Source organism: Xenopus tropicalis, chromosome 2 (genome assembly GCF_000004195.4).
Source record: "Xenopus tropicalis strain Nigerian chromosome 2, UCB_Xtro_10.0, whole genome shotgun sequence".
NCBI classification, from domain to species: Eukaryota; Metazoa; Chordata; class Amphibia; order Anura; family Pipidae; genus Xenopus; species Xenopus tropicalis.
In genome coordinates, this window is record NC_030678.2 from 70797461 (window position 1) to 70820542 (window position 23082).

A 23082-nucleotide genomic window follows, 5' to 3' on the forward strand; every position below is an offset into this window, starting at 1 on the left:
TTGGTAGGTAGATCCAATATCAGGGCTGTGCACCAGGAGGCTCAAGTGCCAGATGCTTCACTCCAAAGAGATTTTTGGGCCTGTCTAGTCATGGGCATCATGCACTTCTCAGCATCATGTAATTGTAGTATTATGTAAGCCCACCCTAGGCTTATACTCGAGTCCATACAGTTTTCCAGTTTTCTTAGGTAAAATTAGGTACCTCGGCTTATATTCGGATCGTCTTATACTCGAGTATATACGGTATATACACAGTTACACACTGCCACACAACTTTTACATAGGTACACATATGTACACACATGTATACACAAAAAAGTTATTTTTTTTTTCATTTTACCACTTTGTTTTTAGTTTCTTTTCTCTAAAAACTGTTTATTTTGACCGCGTGACTATTGGATCACATATTCTGACCACTAATTATTTTGTTGTTTCACCGATTTGTACAATTTTTGTGGTTTTATTGCATTTTTTATCCCTGTATTAGTGTTCCTGATCTGTTTTTAGCATAGCTAAAAAATACAAAAATACCTTTACCTATTTTGAATTCATCAGAATCTGTACTTTACAAAAATATATGGTTTTCTGGGGATCTCTGTATAGTTGGGGGGTTACAGCACATAATACGCTGTCAGGGGTCTCTGTGTGCAAAAGCTGAGTTGGCAGGCGAGAAATCCATATGCGCTATTTTCATTTTGGGGTCAGTACATACCACAGACTTTGGTATATCTATGCATATTGGCATCAAACTGTTCAATAGACTCTTTGCAGTGATGTTTTTTTTTTTATGATATGCGGATTAACACATGCAAAATGATTTTGATGAAACGGTACTTAATTATCACATGCTTTTAACAAAAAAAACTATGCAATAAGGGTTATCGACCTTTAGTGAATTGGTCCCTTTGTATGTAAGGTTGCTGACTTTAGCTTCGGTGATTATTTCTTCTTTCAATACAAAGCTGTTCAAACACGGTGGCATTTAGTGGTGCTGCTTTAGGCTTCTGCACTCTATGTGCTGTTTCTATTTCAATAGGTGTTGTTGTGTCCCCTCTGACTCCCTCTATTCTCCTAACCTAAAATCACAAAATCTGACTGTGGGTAGCAATGGCAGAATGTATAGGTTTTTTTAATTTGAAATGAGCTTACTTTGGTTTGATTCAAGCTCCTCTGTTCTGCTTGCAATCGTTATTACATCTCTTTTTATTTCTTCCTTCAGGGTGGAAGTCACTTCATGCAGCATGAATTGAATGTCCATTTTGGAAAGAAGATTTGCCAGGTAAGTAGTCAGGTTGCTTCCTCCAGTGCTTGCCCCGGTGGTGGGTGTGTCTTTAGTTGCACCCATACATGTGAGGTATTGTTTTGTTTAGGAGAAGTTGCAGATTGATATTTATATATTTTTTTAGTTGGCATTGCAATTTTGAGGGAGAAAACTAAGTATGGAGAACTGCATCTACAATTCTGCATGCAGGAAAGCAAGGTAGGTGCCGCTGAATAGCTGCAGGTGTACAATTTCAGAAAATATATAGTTTGTGGCAGGTATTTCACAGGTAAGGGGTGTTTAGACTGAAAACCTGTAAGGTGTGCACTTAGAGCGCAGCCCCAGACGTTCCAGCTGAAACGGCCCTTATGTATTCGCCACAGCTGAGGTCCATGGTCTGGAGCTTGTGATGTTCAAGACCACACGTGTGATTAGTGACATTAGCAAGGGTAAGACCCTTGGTAAGCAATCAAAGGGCCTATCGGACGGCTATTTGTATTCCCATTTTACATAACATGATGGTGTAATCAGAGCCTGTACTTTAGTATCCAAAGAGAGTTGCATCGTTAAAGATTAACTGTTCCTTAAATACCGTATCTAGGCATGAGTGCATCTTATCACCTTAGCATAAAAATGAAACACATTCATTTGCTTAACCAAAATTACATGTTCATGTGACCCTTTCAGAGGTCAGGTCATACCGATTTTCCAGCTGTGCTCATTACCCTTACTGCTCAAATTACTGTCTCTAGCATAACTGGAATTTTTTGTGCCCGAGCTACCGAGAGAAGGATGCTGCCTGTTGGGTTTTGCAGTGGAGATCCCTGTTATATTTGGCACCAAATGTAGCAGGTAGTGCTATCAAGTGAAGGTCATTATCTGGAAATATTTACCTGTACTTTATAATAATGAAAAATTAGCAGGGTCTTATTAACATGTTATAAATGAGCTACTTCGCTACAACCTATTTTGTTCCCCATCTTGTATGTCAAGTCACAGAAATAGGGAGAACTGGTTACAAGATTTAGGTATGTATCCTTGTGGCTCGAGTAGGATTGTGACTTATTCTGTGGTATCAGTGTTCAGGATCTTTACTTATACTGTACTGGTGTAGAGTACAGGATGTTGCAATGTGTGAATTGCATTTCCAAATTGGTGGTGTGTTTCCTAACCTGTGCGAGTTGCCGCATACAGTTTGTGGGCTGCAATCGGGAGCATTTCAGTAGTAGCAAATCAGGCGGTAAACAAACCCGTGTCCAAATACTTTACATACTGTAACAATGGTGATAATACCAAAATTACAGATACAAGTTATCGAACAAGTTAATTTGGAACCAAAAAGGGTGACATGAGAGTGAAATTATTGCAATCCGAGGTTAAGTGGATCTATATTGCACACAAGACAATCATAGGCGAGTTTTCAATAAGGCTAGGGGAGCCTTGGCACATTAGCAAAAACAAAAACCAAAAAAAAAACTCACTCTTTACATGACTTTCTCGGTGCTGCTACTTTAACATCAAAGTAGGTCCCCTGCATTCCTGCAAGCTCCGGTTCTGTTGTAATCAGCTGCACTCTGATTGGATCTTTCTTCTTGTGGCTTCACCAATCAGAGTGCAGCTCTCTTGACAGACAGTGAAATAAACCAATCAAGCCACAGATGCAGGCAGGGCTGGGGAAAGAAAGGCTGCAGAAATGAAGACTGATATGAAGCTTCTGCAGGCTGTAAACTTTTCCTAAGAACCTCACTGGCTCTGTACATTTGCTGCAGATTTCATCCCACTCCCACAGGTACTATATTATATATGCTCTAAAAGCTGGTTCACTAGCTGAAATTAAATCATTTTTGTAAGCTGGCATCTGTAATACACTTTTGACCCTTTATCTAGTCCAACATTAACTCTATCCCCCTCAAAAAGGTAATTGTTCTTTTATATTTCTTTTTTGTTTGTTTTTGCACTTTTTTTTTTTTACTTTCATCACTGTTCATTTTTAGTTAGTTACAGTGGCACCCTTATGAGTGCATAGCTAGAAAACAAACCAATGTTGTGTATCAGCGCTAGTGTTATAGTGCCAGGGCCTGAATATCTGCAATCAATTCCCATTGCATCTCACTGCATATATGTAATGGTTTTGTAAATACGGACTGCATCTCACTGTGTGCCTGGCATGTCAGTACCCACTGCCTTTCTCGCTATAAAACTAACTAAAATACATTTAAGATAACTGATCACAAATAGATAGAGAACCCCTCACAGGGATGCATGTATGAATACTTTTACAACTTAAGCATTTTAGGGTAAAAAAAAAGCACTCCCACTTGCACTTTTGCACAGTATCCCTGGAAGTCAGTGGGAACGGCAAGAGATAGTTGAGGGGTTAATTTTTTACACCAGCAGCGAATCCACTCAGTCTCACATTAGCTTTAGGTCAGCCTATGAATGGCCCATCTTTAGCCTCCTCCCCCCAAAAAAATTCACCCTCCACCTATGACCAAGAAAATAACATGCTTTTTCTCTTTCTTACGTAGCACAAGTAGAAGCTGTCTGAAAAAAAAGACTTTCAATGAAATATTGGAAGCAGAGGCTCCAGTCGCAGTTCACTGTTTTGTCCAAAACCAAAGCTGGCCATATACATAACAATTTTTCTTTACTTAATGACCAATTAAATCAGTGTGGTTGTAAGGTTAGTTAAGGTTAGTAATGAAATTTGTCCAATTTTTTGCAGGACCAGGCAGACAGCTTTTCCTAGCTTCAACTAGACAATATTGCTTGAAATGGTCATTTTCATGTGATGGATAAATCATAAGCACTCACAGAACAGCTGCACTGAGTCCTCTATCAAAAAAACACAGGATTTCTTGTCTTCTTTTGTGCAAACATGTTCCTCGGTATCAGACTTCCTCTCTCAGAAAAATCCTTCATTCCAGGGGCCAGAGTCTGTGCAGTTCTTTCCTCTATCCTGCTCCCCCTCCCATAAGAATTCATAAAACTCCCCCCACCCTAAGGAATGTGTAATCTGAGCTATAATGGCTAGAGCTTCAAGCAGGAAGCTATGAAGACCAAGCTAAAATGGCACCTGCAATCTTAAACAAACAGAAAGCTTCTAGGGCTTGTTAGTCATGTAGGATAAAGCTTTTTGCAGAATAAATATAGCATTCTATGTGGCACTAATGTGGTGAATCTATTTGCAGTAAAATGCCAAAATGACTTTCCTTCTCCTTTAACATGTATTGGCAGCTTAAATTGAAAAAAAAACATAATTTTTATAAGATATGTCTCCTTTAAATTCTCCCAAATTACACCATTTTTGGCCCTAAATTTTGAAAATGCCTAAATTAACATACATCACTGGACCACAACACAAAGTAGGGGTTACAGCTGGAATGATCTCTCACTCTCATGTGAAACTAGTTTTCTGCTTTGGAACTGACAGAGAATTTGCACACCTTGGCTATAAGGCTTTAAGGCTATAAGCCTTTGCACACCTTGGCTTTAACTCACTGTCCTCCACTGAATTAGCTTTTTATTAGTATTGGGACCCTGTTTAGTCATATAAATAAGAGCCTGGCAACCCAAAATTACTTTAGGTAAATTTCACCAATTCCTAAATTAGAAGAAATACCAGCTTCTTATTTACAAAAATACTGAGACTCCCAGACAACAAAAACACCCAAGAAGCGTTTTATTTCTCCTTGCCACCGTTTGCACAAAATCTCTGTTCATTTTCAAAAGGCTCTGATAGCAGGTCTAAGCAGGGAATTATAATGACTTCTGATGAAATAATTGGTGCATTGCTAACATCCAACACAATAAAAAGTTCTTCTTTTTCTCCACAAAGTCGCAGCTGGTAGGCGAAAAAAATGCCCAAGAGCGGACGTCCGCAGCCAGCTGTGCCCAGCTTGGACTACGATGTTCTTACTAGCTGAAGCTTGTTTGTCTTTGTTTTTTTTATTAAAACATGTTTCTCTTGCTAACATTTTATGAATGCATAACACTGAATTACTTCGTGACTCCCAAAAATGCTGCTAAAAATTCGATTCACTGAGCCTACATACTAGTAGTCGGGATGACATCTCGCGAGATGAGACTTGTGACGTTGGTTTTGGTTGTCCTGAGGGAGCAAAGAAGGTTGGATGTTATCGGTGTTGCGGGACGTTTAAGCAGCGATTCGGGACTGTGGACTGTGTTAAGAAAATCTGCACTTTTCCGCGAAAAGAGGGACTGTTGGGCGGTATGGAGGGTGAAGACTGCCGGGACACTAATGTTACTGCCTGTCACAGGGATATTTGTAATTTCTGCAGTTGGTGTTAGTTTCCCCGTGTTCCATGTAGCGGGTACTCTTGCTGTGGGTGGGCGGGGGATCCCTGTCCATGGGTGAGGAGGGTGCTGGAACTTTTATCTTATCCTTTCTCTTTATTTCTGTTTATTCTCCCTTTAGAGAGATTATATTATGTTGCGTATGGCAATTTCTTTTACTGTTTCTTAAGCAGAAATTGGGTGGAGATTAGCACCTGAGCACAAAGGGCTGTGATAGTAATAGTCATGTAATGCAGAGGATTAAAGGGCAGTATATCTAAAAAAGGAATAGTAAGGGTGCTCACATGTTATTAGCTTGCTGAATACTGCATAACCTTGGAATATCACATTTCTAAAATAACACAATACTCTAAGGGGCACATTTACTAACCCATGAATGGGCCGAATGCGTCCGATTGCGTTTTTTTCGTAATGATCGGTATTTTGCGATTTTTCGGAAAATTGTCGCAACTTTTTCGTAGCCATTCCGAATGTTTCACAAAATGTTGCGACTTTTTCGTAGCGTTACGACTTGCACGAAAAGTCGCAACTTTTTCGCAGCTTTCGTGCCGAGTACGAAAGATTCGGATTCATTCAAGTTTCAGTATGGTGACTTTTCTTGGGCCAGGTTGGAGCTGCAGGGTGCCATTGAGTCCTATGGGAGGCTTCCAAAATCATGCTAAGTCTGAAAGTTTCGCCCGCCGCTTACGAGCGCTCAATACGAAAAAGTCGCGACAAGATACGAACGAATCGTAATGGCTACGAAAAAGTCGTGTTTTTTCGCGCAAGTCGTAATGGTTACGAAAAAGTCGCGACAATTTCCGAAAAGTCGTAAAGGCGACGAAAAAATCGCAAAAAATACGAAAAAGTCGCAAAATGTTCGTTTTCCAATCGGAATTTTTCCAATTCGGATTCGTGGGTTAGTAAATGTGCCCCTAAGTCTTGGGGAAGGAAGCATTATGCATTATGTTTGTTTGGTTGTTTGTTATTCTGTAGATTTGGCACCTTTTGTTCCAAGGCTAGTACAGCTGCAGATCAGCATGCTTCATTCAGTGTGTCTCCCTCTGCTTCTATACGTTGTCTTTAAATAATATATGCTAAATATACAGTTCTTTAGAGCAGTGGTTCCCAAACTTTAAAGGCCAGTTGATTTTTGGTGAAGCATGCCTGTTTGCACTTTTTGTTACTCAAGAATTTCAATTTGAAGGTTAGAGTGACAATTGCTTTGACCACTACTTTGCCACCCCCTCCCTCCAGATGTCTCTGGACCTACAGCCAGATGGCAAATAAATGAATGTATTTTTTTTATTACTTTAGTACCTTGCTATAAACTAAAGGGTTCTGAGCAAATATTGAAAGACAGAAGAGGGCCTGATTTAACAAAAACAAATTTATTATGTATAGAGTTTTGTTAGATTATTATGTGCTTCAATAAATGTAACTGTAATTCTAATTTTAGCAAAATGTGGTAATGCCTAGTATGCATCTACTGTTATTGTAATCATTGGAAGCCGCCTATTACCTCTTGTAAACCTATGTTTTTTATGCTAAAAAAGCACAAACACTGTCTGATGCAATCTATATCAGATATTTTTATTTATATGAAATGGCAAGAGATACAGGAAGTGTGGGGGACATTGATACTGTTTACACCAACATCCAAATTTCAGGTCCCTTGGGAGGGTCCACCACCCAAGCACTTTTTTTTGCACAGTGAAATATGTAATTCTAATCACTTTTCCAATATAAATATAAAAACTATGTTGCACAGCATTTGCCAGTAATTTTGTGGAGTGGTTCATTATTTTGGCAGGGCAATTTACAAGCAGTATATGCCAGTCACTAGACTGGATGAGGTGCATTAACTTTTTTAACCATTAACCATTTTTACAATGGTAGCAGATATCTAGCATTTTATGTCGCTCCCACTGAGCAACAAAATGCTAGAACTCAATGGGACATGAGGTGATTACATGATAGCTGAGATTAACCGCAGGTAAGAGACATGAGCCTTAATTGTAGAAGTATAAAAACAAGAACTTAATCTAATCACATTTTGCAAAACTGAATTATAGGTTCCTATCTCTAATATAATTGCATTAACAACTTTGCAGTGTTTTTGTAATTAATTTCATCTTCTGTATTGGTCTTCCCTGGGATTTCCACACTCTCTCCCTGCCGTTTGCAAAGATTTCTTAACAGCTTTCTCATAGCCCTTAAAAGGATTCTGTTGGGTGCAAATATTGAAGAATTGAATCTATAGACCTATAATTTTGTAAAACTAATTTCCTTAGTTTCTTGGTACCTGCACTTTATCATACCACATGGAAAAGATTTATCAAGTTCAACCAGGTCAGATTACATTATTACTGGGTTTGGAAGCAACATTAACCAGCATTTTGGTGAGAACACCAGTCAATGAGATAAATTCAAATTCAGAACTGAAATGCCAAAAAAATCAGCCTGTTTTAGAAAACTCTGCACATTTACATTTCCTCACAAAAAAAACTGGTGTATGTATGTTTCTATATTTACACACACATATACATACCATGTGTCTGGTCTGGAATGTTCAAAGAAATCAAGAATAGATACTCATTACCCCCACGGTTAATTTGAGAAACAGAGCCACAGAGAGGAAAGTGGCAAACAGTAGTGGTGGAAGCAAACACTGTATAGGGTTGTTCTGTTGAAGAAAGTGTGTCCAATACACAGCGTTTGATGTCTTCCTTTCTGACATATATATGATTTGCGCAAAGGAGAGACGCTAGACAATAAGATAAGCTGTACTGTATACCCAAGGGCAGCTGCATTTAAAGCCCTGACTTGATGCTGCATCCACTGTATACAGTACAGGTATGGGACCCATTATCTAGAATGCTCGGGACCTGGGGTTTTCCAGATAAGAGATCTTTCTGTAATTTGTATCTCCTACCTTAACTCTACTAAAAAAATATTTAAACAGTAATTTAACCCAGTAGGATTGTTTTGGCTCCAATAAGGATTAATTATATCTTAGTTGGGATCAAGTAGAAGGTACTGTTTTATTATTACAGAGAAAAAGGAAAGCATTTTTAAAAATGTGAATTATTTGATTAAAATGGAGTGTATGGTAGATGTCCATTCCATAATTCGGAAAAATTCTGGATAATGGGTCCGATACCTCTATAAATGTGCAATTAGCAGTAATGCCAGACAGCTTGCGTAAATTACTATTTTATTTGATACAAATTCTTTTCATATCATCAATCATAGCTCATCAGAATGATTGCAATTAGTAGGTTGCCAAATTGGCCTTTTCATAGAAAATATTCAACCATTTTCTAATCAAACTCTTTATCATTGTTAGTGTATAATAAATAACCATTGAAGTAATTAAATTACCTTTATCCCACCTTTCAAACTCCTCAGTTTACTCAAGAAATTTTCCCATATGTAGACTGCAAATCTAAATGCACATACTGAATTAGTGGATGTAATACTGAATCAGTGATTGAATATATGGAGCACTTAACTAGATTTTGGGAAGACATTGGAAGTCAAATTTGCTCCTGGGCAGTAAATAACAACTTTCCCATGTAAACTTATTACAACTTTTCAGGAAAAAAGTGATCATTCTCTGACCTAAATGAACTTCAGGCAATGTTTGTTACTTTGGTTTTCTAGATAGCTCCTGTGAATTTCTGAGCTGCTAGCTTTCCTGCTCAGGGTGTGAAACAAGAACCACACATTGCAATCAAGTTTTTGCTGACATCTATGGAAATGCAAACACTGTACAAACTCTGATGTTACTATTTTATTTCCTAAGCAGAGAAGTTCCAGCGCTTAGAGCCTTGCAGGAGCTTTTTAGAAAACAAAAATAAGGATCACACACGGCCTGAATTCAATTAGATCAGAAAATTATCACTTTTTTTATATAAATAGTACAAGATTTGTAATAATATATATGTAATTTAGTTATATGGAAAGGCTTTTTGTGTTAAAAAGTAGGAGCTAATATAGAGTTTTAAAAATTTAACTACATGTCATTTATATTTTGGAAAAAAGTTGCTAAATATTAATTTTTTCCATGCAGGTTAAACCAGTACATTTCCAGTTAAATGTATCAGCGAGGAGGAGACAGAGGATGGCATCAAGGTCACGACAATGCTTATCACCATCAACGGGATGTGAGTTTGTCCCCTGAATTCTTTCTTTCAATGGTGTTTGTTGACCATGTAATATTCTTTGAATTATTAAAGGAGAAGGAAAGGCTAATAAAGGGTTAATCTCAAGTTGAAGGCAAAACTTCAGTTTCCTCAATAGTGCCCTTAAGTCTCCCCATATTTCTCCTGTTCAGATGATCAGAAGATGATCAGAAACCTCATAGGGAAAAAAAGGCTGAGCTCTGTAAAGAAAATTGACTCCTGCGCCAAGACCAAGACTGGTGTACATGCACAGTTAGTAAGACTATGAGGAAGCTTCCTGCTGATTGGCTCAGATCACACATTCCTAAGGGGGGGAGAGAGTATTTAGCATTCTTGAGGGAGGGGGAAGAAGGAGAGAGCTGTGCAGACTCTGGCACAGAAAAACAAAGAGACAAGAAATCCTGTTTCTTTTGAAAGAGAGCTCAGTGCAGTGTTTCTGTAAGTGCTTATGGCTGTATTTACATAGACCTTTCTGATAAAGCTTACTTAGTTTTTACCTTTCCTTCTCCTTTAAACATCAGGCTGTTCAGCTTTGTCAGATTTAAGGGAAAACTATACCCCCCAACCATTGCAGGTCTCTCTAAAAATATATCACATAAAACAGCCCATATCTGACTATATCTATATCTTGGTAAGAGTCCTCTGAGCCTAATGAATTTTTTCTCATTTAGAATCTCAGCTAGTGATGGCAAGATTATTTTTTCAAAAACTAAAGCACTTGCCAAATTACCTGTCTTTGCAGTTTTGTAGATGTAAATAAGGCATATATTGATGACATAATGCTTAAAGCGAAGCCAATGGATAAATGATAAAATTAGTTCTAATAAGTTCTAACAGTGTGCTTTCTGTGATAGTATTTTTCAAGAGATAATACACTGATTTTTTTTTCTCCTACAGGTTTACCCAGTAAGGAGTCACTGTTCAAGGCCATACAGAGGAGGCCATCCCAGACATAGGTGGGTCATATATGTATGACTTAATGAGGTTCTGCACTTAGAAATCAAAATTCTGGAAATATCGGATTGATTTTTGTTAATTGCAGGGAACATGGGAATTATGGCTCTGAAGGGTACCATGAATATCCTGATAATTCATGTCATGAAAGAAACTATGGCGATGGCCAGTATATGGATTATGAAGAACCTCCATACCACAGTGAAGACAGGCCTTATCAGGAGTACAGGGACTCTGGATACAGTAGGGGTGGGCATCATGACAGTGGGTACCATAAGGGGTCATACTACAGAGGTGGATACAGGGGTGGAGACCAAGGCCGCTATCACAGTAAACACTCGGAAACATACCGGAAAAAGCACAGCTCTAAATATTCCAAAGTTTACAGTAAAGACTATGAAACGGCTGGAAAATCAAAGTTTGCCACCACAAAACCTGCACCAAAAGGTGAGTACTGTGGCTGCTCATAAGTAGCAAGTGTGGTGTTACATAAATTTTATGAATTTGTGTAATGTCTATGTGTGTGGACTGCTCATGGGCAGCCGCACAGTTCATATATCTTATATAAAATCTGTATAAATATAGTAGAAATGTTTGTCAGGGGACTTTTTATTAAAAAAGTACTATTTTTAGGTGAAGCTTGACTGACAGGAGAGTGCACTGGCACACAGGGAGATTAGTTGGGCAGCAACAAATCTCCCCCCAATGCCATCCCACTGGCTAGAATGTCCCGCAGTCACCCAAAGCTGTCTTTAGAGGAAACTTCGGCGCCGCAATTTCCCGGAAAACCCGGAAGTTGCCTTAAGAAGAAACTTCCGCAATTTTGGGGAAATTGTGGCGCCGCTTATGCCATCCCACTGGCGGTGGGATGGCATTTTGGGGAGATTAGTCGCTCATGACAAGGGAGATTTGTCGCGGGTGACTAGCCCCCCCCCCCCGTGTCCCAGAGCCCTCGCCGCGTCTGCCATCCCGCCGGCGACTTACATGTTCGCCGGTGGGATGGCAGGGGTAGGCAACTCGGGGAGATTAGTCGCCCGCGAACAGGGAGTTAATCGCGGGCGACTAATCTCCCCCGTGTGCCAGAGCCCTAAAGCTACAAAAATGAGAAAAGGCACAGTTTGCAGATTACAGATAAGCACTGTAGAATATAATGGGGTTGTATCTGTTATCTGCTAATTAACCTGTGTCTTTTCATCTTTGAATGGCTGCCCCCGAGGCTACACTGCAGCTTTGTTTATATAAACTATAGTAGTCTTTCAGGTGCAAACACACCAGTTGTACCAGTGCAGGCCATTATATTATATTGTAATTACTTCCACTACAGAGGATGAAATATGACATCCCCTTCCTCTCTAGGAAACTGGATAACCCAAGGAATCACATGCGTAAAGTCTGGTGGAGCTCCCAACTGCAGATCACTACAAATACCTGCTTGTCTAACACTACCTGACCCTTCCGGGCACAATTTTCCTTGCCTCCCCACAAATAATTTGTGTAAATTGTATTGTTTAAAATGCTAATCTTGGGACACTCCTCAGAGAAAGAGTAGCCAATCCTCAAATCCAAATACAATTAAAATCAGACAACTGGGAGAGAGCATTTAAGAAGGTGAAACAGGCCACCAACTACACCAAACTTCTCCTTAGATATTACTTGGATCCACACTGCTTTGCCCACATGTTTCCCTCAGTCTCGCCTTTATGTTAGCGACAATGCGGTTACATTGGGACCATAGGTCACATCTTCTGGGACTGTCCACTGATTCAAAAGAACCTGGCAGAAACTCTCCCAATTCATGGAATCCAAATTGGACATTTCCCTCACACTATACCCAGCGCTGGTTCTCCTGCACATGCTACCACCGGACTTAGACAAAGGGAAAGCGTCCAATTATTACTTGATATCACAACCCTTATTGCCTGTTTTTGGAAATCTCCTTTTTTCCCAACAATGTATCCTCAAAGAAGGGCAAAAGAATATATTAATGGAGGAGGCCCTAGATACTAATCCAATGCGCAGATCTCTCAATAATTCACTGTGGATGGCTTGGCTCAAAGCCCAATACATAGAGATTTGTAGACCACTAAAACTACCATCTGGAGACTCCCCTATGAGAATATTTGCCAATCAATAGATTTGCCCCCCTACTCCCCAACATGTACCTTTACTAACACTACTCCTCAACCCCACCCCCAGGGAACAGTGAAGCTAACCACCTATTACAAATGCATATTGCCTTTTTTTGACCCTGTAACACATTATTCCCAACCCCCTGACCCTCATATATGTGTTGAAAATGTTATAAAGATCTGTTTCCACAAAAAATGAGTGTATTAAAGTAATTAATATATTATGTACTATTGCCCTACACTGGGAAAAAGTTGAGTTTGGTTCAGAAAACCCAATATAGTTTATACAAACAATGCTGCTGTGTATCCATGGGGGCTGCCATTTTAATTGAAAAAAAGAGAAACAACACAGGTTACATATCAGATAACAAATAGGCTGTGAAGATTCCCACTGTAATCCACAGAGGTTATCCGTTATACAACCTGGGCCCTTTATCCTTTTTTTTCCAGCTTGAATGGCTGCCCTTGTAGCTACATAGCAGCTGTGTTAAAGGAACAGTAACACTAAAAAATGAAAGAGCTTTAAAGTAATAAATATATAATGCACTGTTGCCCTGCACTGGTAAAACTGGTGTGTTTGCTACAGTAACACTACTATAATTTATATAATAAGCTGCTGTGTAGCTGCGGGGGCAGCCATTCAAGCTGGAAAAAAGGAGAAAAGGCACAGGTTACATATGCAGATAACAGATAAGTTCTGTAGAATACAATAGTGTTTTATCTGTTATCTGCTATGTGCCTGTGCTTTTTCTCCTTTGAATGGCTGCCTCCATGGATACATAGCAGCTTATTTATATAAATTATAGTAGACATTCTGAAGTAAACACACAACTTTTACCAGTGCAGGGCAGCAGCACATTATATTTTAGTTACTTTAATACACTTTCATTCTTTGGTGTTACTGTTCCTTTAATGTAAATTATAGTAGCGTTTCCAGTGTTACCAGTGCAGGGCAACAGTACATTATATGTTAATTACTTTAAAACATTTACATTTTTTTGGTTTTACTGTTCCTTTAAGGCCGTGACAGACGGGAAGATTAATCGCCCGCGATAAATCTCCCTTGTTGTGGGCGACTAATCTCCCTGAAATGCCATCCCACCGGCTAGAATGTAAATCGCCAGTGTGATGGCATACGCCAGAGTTGCCTTGAGAGGTGCCACGCTGCGTATGCCATCCCACTGGCGATTTACATTCTAGCCGGGGGGATGGCATTTCGGGGAGATTAGTCACCCGTGACAAGGGAGACTAATCTCCCCATCTGCCACGGCCCTTAAGGTTTGGGGAGGATGTGTTTACTTGATTTTCTTACAATATTGGCACATGGAGTGTTTTTCCACCTGTGTGAATTCTAGCATGTGGGTATGCAAAAATTGATGTATAATAGCTGTGCACCTTGGTGTTAACTGTGTAGCAAGTTTACAATTATTTTCAAAGGTATTTTTCAGCAATTTGGCACCCACCTGTGTATGGAATGAACAGAAAAACTTATACCAATAAGGGCAATGAAAAAAGAGATGTTGTGTACGACACATTGCCCTTAGAAGTCTGGACTGTAATAAATAATTTTAGGGGTAAACATTTACAGCCCTATATATTCTTAGAACTGTGTCTGCATAGCTAAAACAGCAACATTCTCATATGTCTCTTAACCTTGCTATGAAGGAACAGGCCAAATGTTATGCATCAAGAAGGTTCTTGAACTAAGTCAATACTACGTATGTATTTCCCTGCACTATGCAGAATCCTTCTTTAAAATTAAACAAAAAAGTATAATGACCCTTTAACCTTTCTTTTTACTGCCAACGACGTATGGGATACGTCGTGGCAGTAAAAGGGCTTAAATGCCAACGACGTGTCCCATACGTCGTTGGCATTTAATTGCTGAGAGTTTCTAGCGATGACAGCCCCCCTGGGCAACGAGCCAGTCATGAGGGTCCTGCGACTCGATCGGCACAGGACCCTCCTGGAAGCAGCAGACGCGATTGCATCGCGTCTGCTGCTTCCTGTTTCCCCCCCAGCGCCGGCCCACTGCAGCATGGAGGATCTGGAGGCGATCGGGTGCTTCAGGACAGGTAAGGTTTTTTTTTGTTTTTTTTTTTGCACTTACACACTTATACACACACACTTACATACATTTAGACACACTTACAGCACACAATTTAGCAGTTTTTTTTTTCTTCATTTTTCACACTTATATACACTTATTTACACTCATATACACACTTACACACTGTCACACAACTTTTACACATGTACACACGTATACACAAACACTTTGGGTTTTTTTTTGTTTGTTTGTTTTTTGTTTTTTTTTTTTCATTTTACCACTTTGTTTTTAGTTTCTTTTACCTAAAAACTGTTTATTTTGACAGCTACACTGTCATGTGACTTATTTTGTTGTTTCACTGATTTGCACAATTTTTGTGGTTTTATCGCATTTTATCCCTGTATAAGATAAGATACTGGAAGCTTTGAAGTGATTTTTAAAAATAATCACACATTTTGATGAAAACCAATAACTTTAGGAATCTGTTCTTTCCAAAAATGTACAATTTTCTGGGATAAACCTTCTGTTAGTGGAAGTTTTGGCCTTGAAATCTAAAGTATGCAGCTTTCTGGAGCAGTGCTTTGGAAATTTGGTAGTGTACTGCTGGGAGTTTTTGACCTATACAAGTGAGAAATCTCCAGAAAACTTTATATATTTGGTATTGGCACATTCAGGAGACATGGGACTTTCCAAATCAGTTGTATATTCGTGCATAAAATAATTTGTTTCTAGTATGTTTGTTTATATTATGGAAAATTTGTTGGTTTTTTTTTGCATTTTTAGACCTTTAGAAGCCTATATCTTGTTACAGAATTGGAATTATGATTAAGTGCGCTTGCGCACGAAACGCGTTAGGCCTTTGCTTTTAATGGATCAATAAAGACAGAGTTTTTTATCCGAAGTCCGGAGTGTTTGGAGCTTCTTTTGGCTGAATTACAGAATTGGAATTACACAAAAATTCTACCATATTTTGAAAGCTTAGGTTGTTCTGAAAAAAACAATATATTGTTTTCCTGGGTAAACTAAAAGTCCCCCCGAGGAAAGGCCTCTAAAGTGAAACAGTGCAAAATGTTCAAAAACTGTCTGGCAATACAAGTTCCGCTTTGACCAAAACGGCTGGCAGTAATACCGAAATATTTCCATATGACAAGAGGTAAACATACCATGTATTTGAACTGATGTGGCTAGTGATTGCCAGGAAAGGTCTAAGTCACTCACAGATTTGTCCCTATGCAAGTTAAGGTGGCCGTACATGTTCTTTCCCCCGATATTCCCACCTTGGGTGGGTAATATTGTGGCAATGCGATCGTTTGGCCCTAGGCCACAAGGTCCTAGGTACAATGAAGGGGATACAAGAAGCTGGAGTGAAGACTGCACCAATGAGCTGACATAGTCCTCAATCCGACAGAAATATGTGCTTGATCAACATCTGCCCAATTTTGGTGTGGCAGATATTTAGATTAGGGCTATATACTGTAGAGGTGTCCCCAACTGTCAGTGGACAGTGACTGCTGCCCCAACTTACATATATATAATCCAACCGTCTGGTTGGGAGGTGTTGCAAGTCGCTTATCGTGACTTGCAACACCTCCCAACCAGACGGTTGGATTGTACATTTATTTATGAACATATATGCCTCGATTTGACTATATACTAGGGATTATGTCTCTACTTTCCATGTCCTACTGTAATTTTCTTATTTTTATCTTCGATCACACTTGTTTAATCTTTGATCATACTTGTTTGTTTTTGATTACGTCACTCCCTCGTCACAGTTTTTGTTTCCCGCCACTTGATGTATTTAGGCCCACTGTCTGATTTGTAACTTTGAGAAAGGCTGGAACGCCAGCCGAAACGTCGGTTCTAGTTATATTCGTGCAATAAAGATTCTTTGTTTGACATAAGTCCTGTGTGGAGCGGCCTGTTCGTTACAGATTTTTGTATAAACTTTTTCGGGACTGCACCCAGGCAAGCTTAACCTCCCTGAATCGAGAGTGCCTTTCCTTTGGACTTTTTATATATATATATATATATATATATATATATATATATATAAAATAAGGATTTGTGTGTGATGTGCTTACAATAAAGACATTCAATTTCAAGGGTGTGCCAGTTTGAGAACATATTTTGTATACAATTGATTTGACTGAGCACCCCGCTTCGTGTGATTTTTTTTTTTAAGCATCAGAGTGCAGACACTAGAAAGACTGTTACTTATATATTTAGGCAAATATAAAACCAAATCTAAATCCTCTTAGTGGTCTTAAAAAAATATACTAAATTGGGATGATTCTGTTGTAGAAGCAGGACTGTATCAGTGAGTTGCAGTTCTGGGCCCCATAGCAGTTTTTTGCCCAGTTATCAGTCTTGCAGGCTGTCAGGAGGGCTCCATACATGCTTTATCTCTGTCTAGAAGGGTGAGTCTGCAAGTTTCCTTTTCCTGTGTTAGGCAATCTTTAGATGGTCTGATGACTGTGCAAATAAGGTTGTATTTCTAGTCATTAAGTTAAAAAATATTTACAGTTTGTGCTGCTAATTTCACCACTGAACAGGATCTAATTATTTTTGTTTTACAATAACTGTTTCTTTGAACTTGGTAATTTTGTTCTATATCGATTAATCAAGTAACATATTTTGTTCTGTAGCAGCAAAGCACACTTTTTATAAATATAAATAAACTTTAAGCATATTTTAATGTCAAATGCAACTTAATTGCGCATTCATTTTTTGAGACACACTACAACTAGTCTGCAAAAATTATTGGGCAGCAAAATAAAACAAATATTTGTACAACTCACATCTCCTGCATTGCTGCACACAGTAGATATACCGCTGAAAGGTGTAAGGGTAAGGCTCGTATTGTCCGCCCATGAAAAATCTTGGGTCTGTGCTCGGAAGTAATGTGTCCGCCCAGATGCAGGCAAGGCACGTGCAGCTGATATCTGCCAACAAACCAAGTCTTGCATTAGTTGGCGGATATCTGTTGTGTGTGCCTGCGGATTCATTGCTTCTGGGTGCAGGCACAACAATAAGATTTTTTTTTGATCTTACGGGTCTATTGTCAGCCTGTGCTTTTCTGCAGTCTGACAATATGCACAAGTGACCTTACTCTAAAGCTGATTATACATTTGGCCATAGCTTGTCAACAGTCCAGGCCACACTATGTGCAAATAAGGCTAAGATACCATCAAGGTGTTCTCAAAAGCGATTATCCAGCTGTGTATAGTAATCCATTTTCTTTTGTAGTTACATAAGGCCCACGGAGCGGTTAAGCGATAGATCTCTTCCTCCTGCAGGCAACTTCAGATTATCAAAGCAATGCGAAAGGCTTTCCACCAGCAACTCCTGTTGTTGCCAATGGAAAGCCTTTTCGAGTGGTATATAAAAAATATAAAATTCATAAAAAATATAAAAAATGTATATAAAAGGAATCACCAGTGGAATAAATTATGACTGAAAATCCACCCTGATGCTTTAAAAATCTGCAAGTTGTACCTGCACCCAGAAACATTGCTTCGGGTCAGATGCAGGCCCATGCAGCGTATTTAAGCCAGAAACCGGTTGAAGCATTGCTTCGGTTCATGTTGCACTTATCCGCAGGCTGAGATTCTGGCCCATGTGGCTCTAGCCTAATGGCATGCAAGAGTGAAGGGGAAAGTGGTTTAAGGAGATTTGCTGCACATGGTAGTGCAAATCTCCTAAAAAATACTTTCCTCTTCACTAATGTTCAAATTAGTATTTGTAATGTGTTTTACATGCAGTGATCCAAATATTAGGAAAGGGGTAGGTATTTTCAGGAGATTTGCTGCCTGCATCCTTCCAGATTTTCTCGCAGCAAACAACCTTGTGTTTGCCACTACCCTAATGCTACCATTTTCTGTATAAATGGTAACTTCTTTGACTGTCACCTTGGCAGTGGTGCGTGTATTGTTTAGCATGCCATACCAGCTGTAAGGATTTTATTAACAATTTGTAGATAATGCTTTTATATTTTTGTGTATTTCAGTGGTCCCAAACCCTGTTCGCAGTGTTGTGGTGCTAGTATCTGGGGTAAGACTTGCTTGTTGTCATGTTCTGATACTTCTGCCATTGTGTAGACAGGTTTTGACATGGTTCCTTTTTACCAGCAGGATGAAGGTGAAAGGACTGTTTCATCAAAAGAAAAAACTGGTGCAGAAGAGACCCCAAAACCTACTGAGGATACTAAGACAGAGAGCACATTAAAAGACTGTGTAGTTCCAGCCTCTGAAGTGAAGCAAGAGTGCCCAGAGGACATAGAAATTAAACCTGTTGCTGAAATTAAAACAGAGATAACTGAAGAACCCAAAGAGGTATACAAAATGTATAATGCTAATAATCCATATTGCTGTAGCTTAAAGTGATTATATTGCTATAGATAAGGGCAAGGTCACACAAGTATAGATCCCATTTTCTGAGCCTTGCATTTTTCTATTGGAAAGTGGATCTGTTTCTCTCAGCCTGTTGGAAAAACACATTTATATATTTTATATAATAAAACAAAAAAAGTGTTTCAGTACCCCACAGAGACTTTCGTCAGGAGGCAGAGAAAAGACAAATATATATATATATATATATATATATATATATATATATATATATATATATATATATATATATATATATATATATATATATATATATATATATAAAAAATTTTTTTTTTTTTCAGGAGAACCTGAGCTTTACAAATCTGAGTTTTTGTGTATTTATGCTTCTGGAACAATTGCTATTTTTCATGATATAGGGATTTGTACCAGAAAATTTTTTTTATTTTATGGGCAAAAATTCAACTCATTTGGAAATACTCATGTCTTTCGAACAAGCCAAAAATCCTGAAACATTAGGTTTTCCCCAAGAAACCATATATTTTTGAAAAGTACACAGTGCAGAAAAATTATCCTAAATATGAAAGCCAACTGACTAATTCCAAAATTAAGTTAGTGCATACAAATTGCCCCAGAGATCACTTCAGCTGCCTAAAATGCAACTCATTTACTGCATTTTTGTGGGGTAAAAAACACAAAAAAATAGGCTGACCCGCCAAAAACGATATATATATATATATATATATGTAAATTATGCATTAAGATGAATTCCGAATAAGCACCCATGTCTTTCTACTCCATACTATGGAGTTGCAATGATTTCCCAAAATTGGCGGTTTTGATGAAATACCTAAAAATCACATTTTTCAAGCACCATATCTTCCACAGCATTAGGTACCAAGAAAAAACATCCTAAATATGAAAGACAAGGGTCCACTGAACAGTTTGATGCCCATTGTGCATAGGATTACCAAATTATCTGGCATTTAGAGACTTCAAAAGGAAGTTAGTGCATGCATATTTCATGGCATATAAATCAGGTATTGCAATATTTGATAGTAGAAATATGTGTGGTAAAAGTGGGAAATAAGTAAATTGACCCCAGAAAAACCTCATATTTTTAGAAAATACACATTCTGCCAAATGTAAAACGGGTAAATTTGTATGGCAAATCACCAAACAGCAAAGCTAAGCTAAAGGTAGCAATTATTATGTAATTTCTGAAAATTGTCACAAAGCTTGCATTTTATCCCATTATGTACCCCGCATTTCATAACATATCGGCATAAAACATTCTAAATATGAACATCAGGGGTTTACTGAGCAGTTTAATGCCCAATATGCATAGATTTATGAAACTATGTTGTGTACAGAGGCACCCAAATGAAAACAGTGCATATGAATTTTCACGACTGACACTCTGGCCGCTGAAATATAAGCACCCAGTATGTGTATTATGTGCCATAAGACCCCCTAACAGCACGGAGACCCTAGAAAACCATATATTTTCCAAAAGTACATATTCTGATGAAACCAAAATACATCTTTCTACTGAAAACTTTGAGAAAATCGTCCCAAAGCTTGCATTTTACATTTTATTATTATATACCCCACATTTCGTAGTGTATCCACATAAAACATTCTACATATGAATGCCAGGGGTCTACTGAACAGTTTGATGTCCAATATGCATAGATTTACCAAACTACATGGCATGCAGACGCACGCAAATCGATATATAGCAGACAAAAAATTCCCATGGGCAAAAACAAGAGCAATGCAGAATGTAATAAAATCGCTAAAGTCCACTAAAACTACTAAAATCAATGCTTTTTTTTGCCTAGTGATATCTGCAGTCCACAGTCATAGTTTGAGCACGTAAGCAGAACTGAAAATGCAATAAAATGACTAAAAATGCACCAATATCACCAAACATCTAATATATGACCGAAATAACATACAAAAGGTATTGCACAGTGTAGTTGGCAAATACACTATCCACAATGGCAATAAAAAAATTTCAGGCAAAAAAAACTATATGATAAAAAAATACCACAAAATTGTGTAAGTGTGTGTGTGTACTCTTGGCAAAACATGTGTTGTCTGCATGTGCAAGTATGAGTGCTGTGAATGTGTAAATCTGGGGTTGGCAGACCATCCTGAAGGAGCTGGAGGGGATGCAGGAACTGGAGGACCGTTGTCTTTCCCAGATCAGGTGAGTGGGTGGAGGAAATAAAAGACAAGGAAACGACAGGCATGTAGTATCTGCGTGCCTGCCGTTTCCTATGGGTCCCCTGGGCAATCGCGCCCCAGAGGCCACTCATTCCCCACCTCTGCTTGTTGCCTAGGGGCTGGGGAACGAGCGGGGAGCAAAGGAGAATCTACAATCTGTGGCACTTCAGTCCTTTTATCAACAGAACATAGATTCTATGTTTTGTGGCACTTAAAGGGTTAAAGAATAAATCTCACTGTGGCAACTTTCTCTACCCCCATTTCTATCATTTTTGTTTTGTTTTTCTTGTTTGTGCACTCATATTATTAGGGCCTGGATGGCTTTTTATCAAGTGATAAAATACAGGGTTACTGGAAATATCTTAGTTCTAAGTTGATCCTGGGATTGCCATCTTGTATTTTTTTCTATTTCAAGGAAACTGGGGAGGCTTGAAATGGGTTTTCTTGCCTTCCTCTGGATTAGTTAGCAGTTAGGCAAGTTTTATTAAGACATTAAAGGTTGAACTTGATGGATGCTTTTTTTTTTTTTCAACCTACATTATAATGTATGTTTCTATTGCTCAGTTTGTTTTAGCAAATCTATAAGTTCATTAGAAAGTGACAACTTTAATAATTTTAATGTCCTGGAACGACCAAGTCCAGATCTCAATCCAAAAGAGAATTAGTGGCCATTTTGATCATTTCGATCGTTCCCACCCTCCACAGACGTTCAGGGCTGAATCGTCAGATATGGAGGTAGAAACAATAGGAATTCTACCTCCTTCTGCCGATTCAGCCCTCTACGTAGATATTGAAGGCGCCCAATCAAAATCTTTTAACCTGGTGAGTCGACCGATATCGTAGCCTTTTGCAATATCTGTTGCCTCATCGAGCCGCCGTACACGCACTGAATATGGGACGAAACGAGGTTTCATACAATATCATTGGTGCGTGTATTGCCAACTTAATTCACAATCCTTGTGCAACCTGGCAGAGCTTGAGTAGTTTTGAATGGGGAAAATTTCAGTGTCCAGATGGTCAAAGCTGATAGAAGCAGTATTTACAGTCTGTGTGGCTAGGTTGCTAAAATTCTGTGATCCAATGTTCTGTGGTGACAACTTTTTATGCACTGCAAATAATAATAATTTGGACTTGTGCTATACAACATTGAGTCTTTATTATGATAATTAACATGTTACACATATAGTGTCAGAGCCTCTCTCGTTTATTTTTAAATACCCTTACACTACACAATAAATGCCTCAACACCAGTCCTGACAACATTCTTTTCTCCTCTTTATACTAATCTGCCTAAATTGTATTGTACTTACATTTAAATAATAATACAAAGTTTTAAAAATATTTTCATTCATAGGTTATTTATCAACGTTGTGTTAAAACCCAAAAAAATCTGATGTTAAACTTCATCATCTAAAAGCATGCGAGGTCATGTTGAAGTTAATGGGAGCTGTCTTTGTTATAATTTAAATATGTAGTCTGTTCTGGCTTTTTCAAGTTTGTTCTAAAAAATTTTTTGAGCTTAGCAACCAATTAAAAATAACACAAAGTATAAATTTATGGTACAGGTATGGGATCCCTTATCCGGAAACCCATTATCCAGAAAGCTCCGAATTACAGAAAGCCC

The 23082-nt window shown here is 38.5% G+C and overlaps 1 protein-coding gene across 9 annotated transcripts in view; it reads left to right on the top strand.

Annotated features, from left to right (window-relative positions):
* The first annotated feature begins 1240 nt into the window (after positions 1 to 1240).
* Positions 1241 to 23082, top strand: part of LOC100492268 (periphilin-1-like) — a 34401-nt gene continuing 12559 nt past the window's right edge. The window contains exons 1-6 of one of the 9 annotated variants that reach the window (XM_031896860.1): positions 1241 to 1279; positions 9633 to 9726; positions 10642 to 10700; positions 10787 to 11145; positions 18887 to 18930; positions 19008 to 19211. In XM_031896860.1, the coding sequence (XP_031752720.1) occupies positions 9658 to 9726; positions 10642 to 10700; positions 10787 to 11145; positions 18887 to 18930; positions 19008 to 19211 (735 nt within the window). In that variant the 5' untranslated portion in view covers positions 1241 to 1279; positions 9633 to 9657. Of the gene's footprint in view, positions 1280 to 5335; positions 5568 to 9632; positions 9727 to 10641; positions 10701 to 10786; positions 11146 to 18886; positions 18931 to 19007; positions 19212 to 23082 lie in introns of those variants that run through there. The other 8 variants (XM_004910672.4, XM_031896861.1, XM_004910668.4 and 5 more) reach the window with 8 other exon arrangements.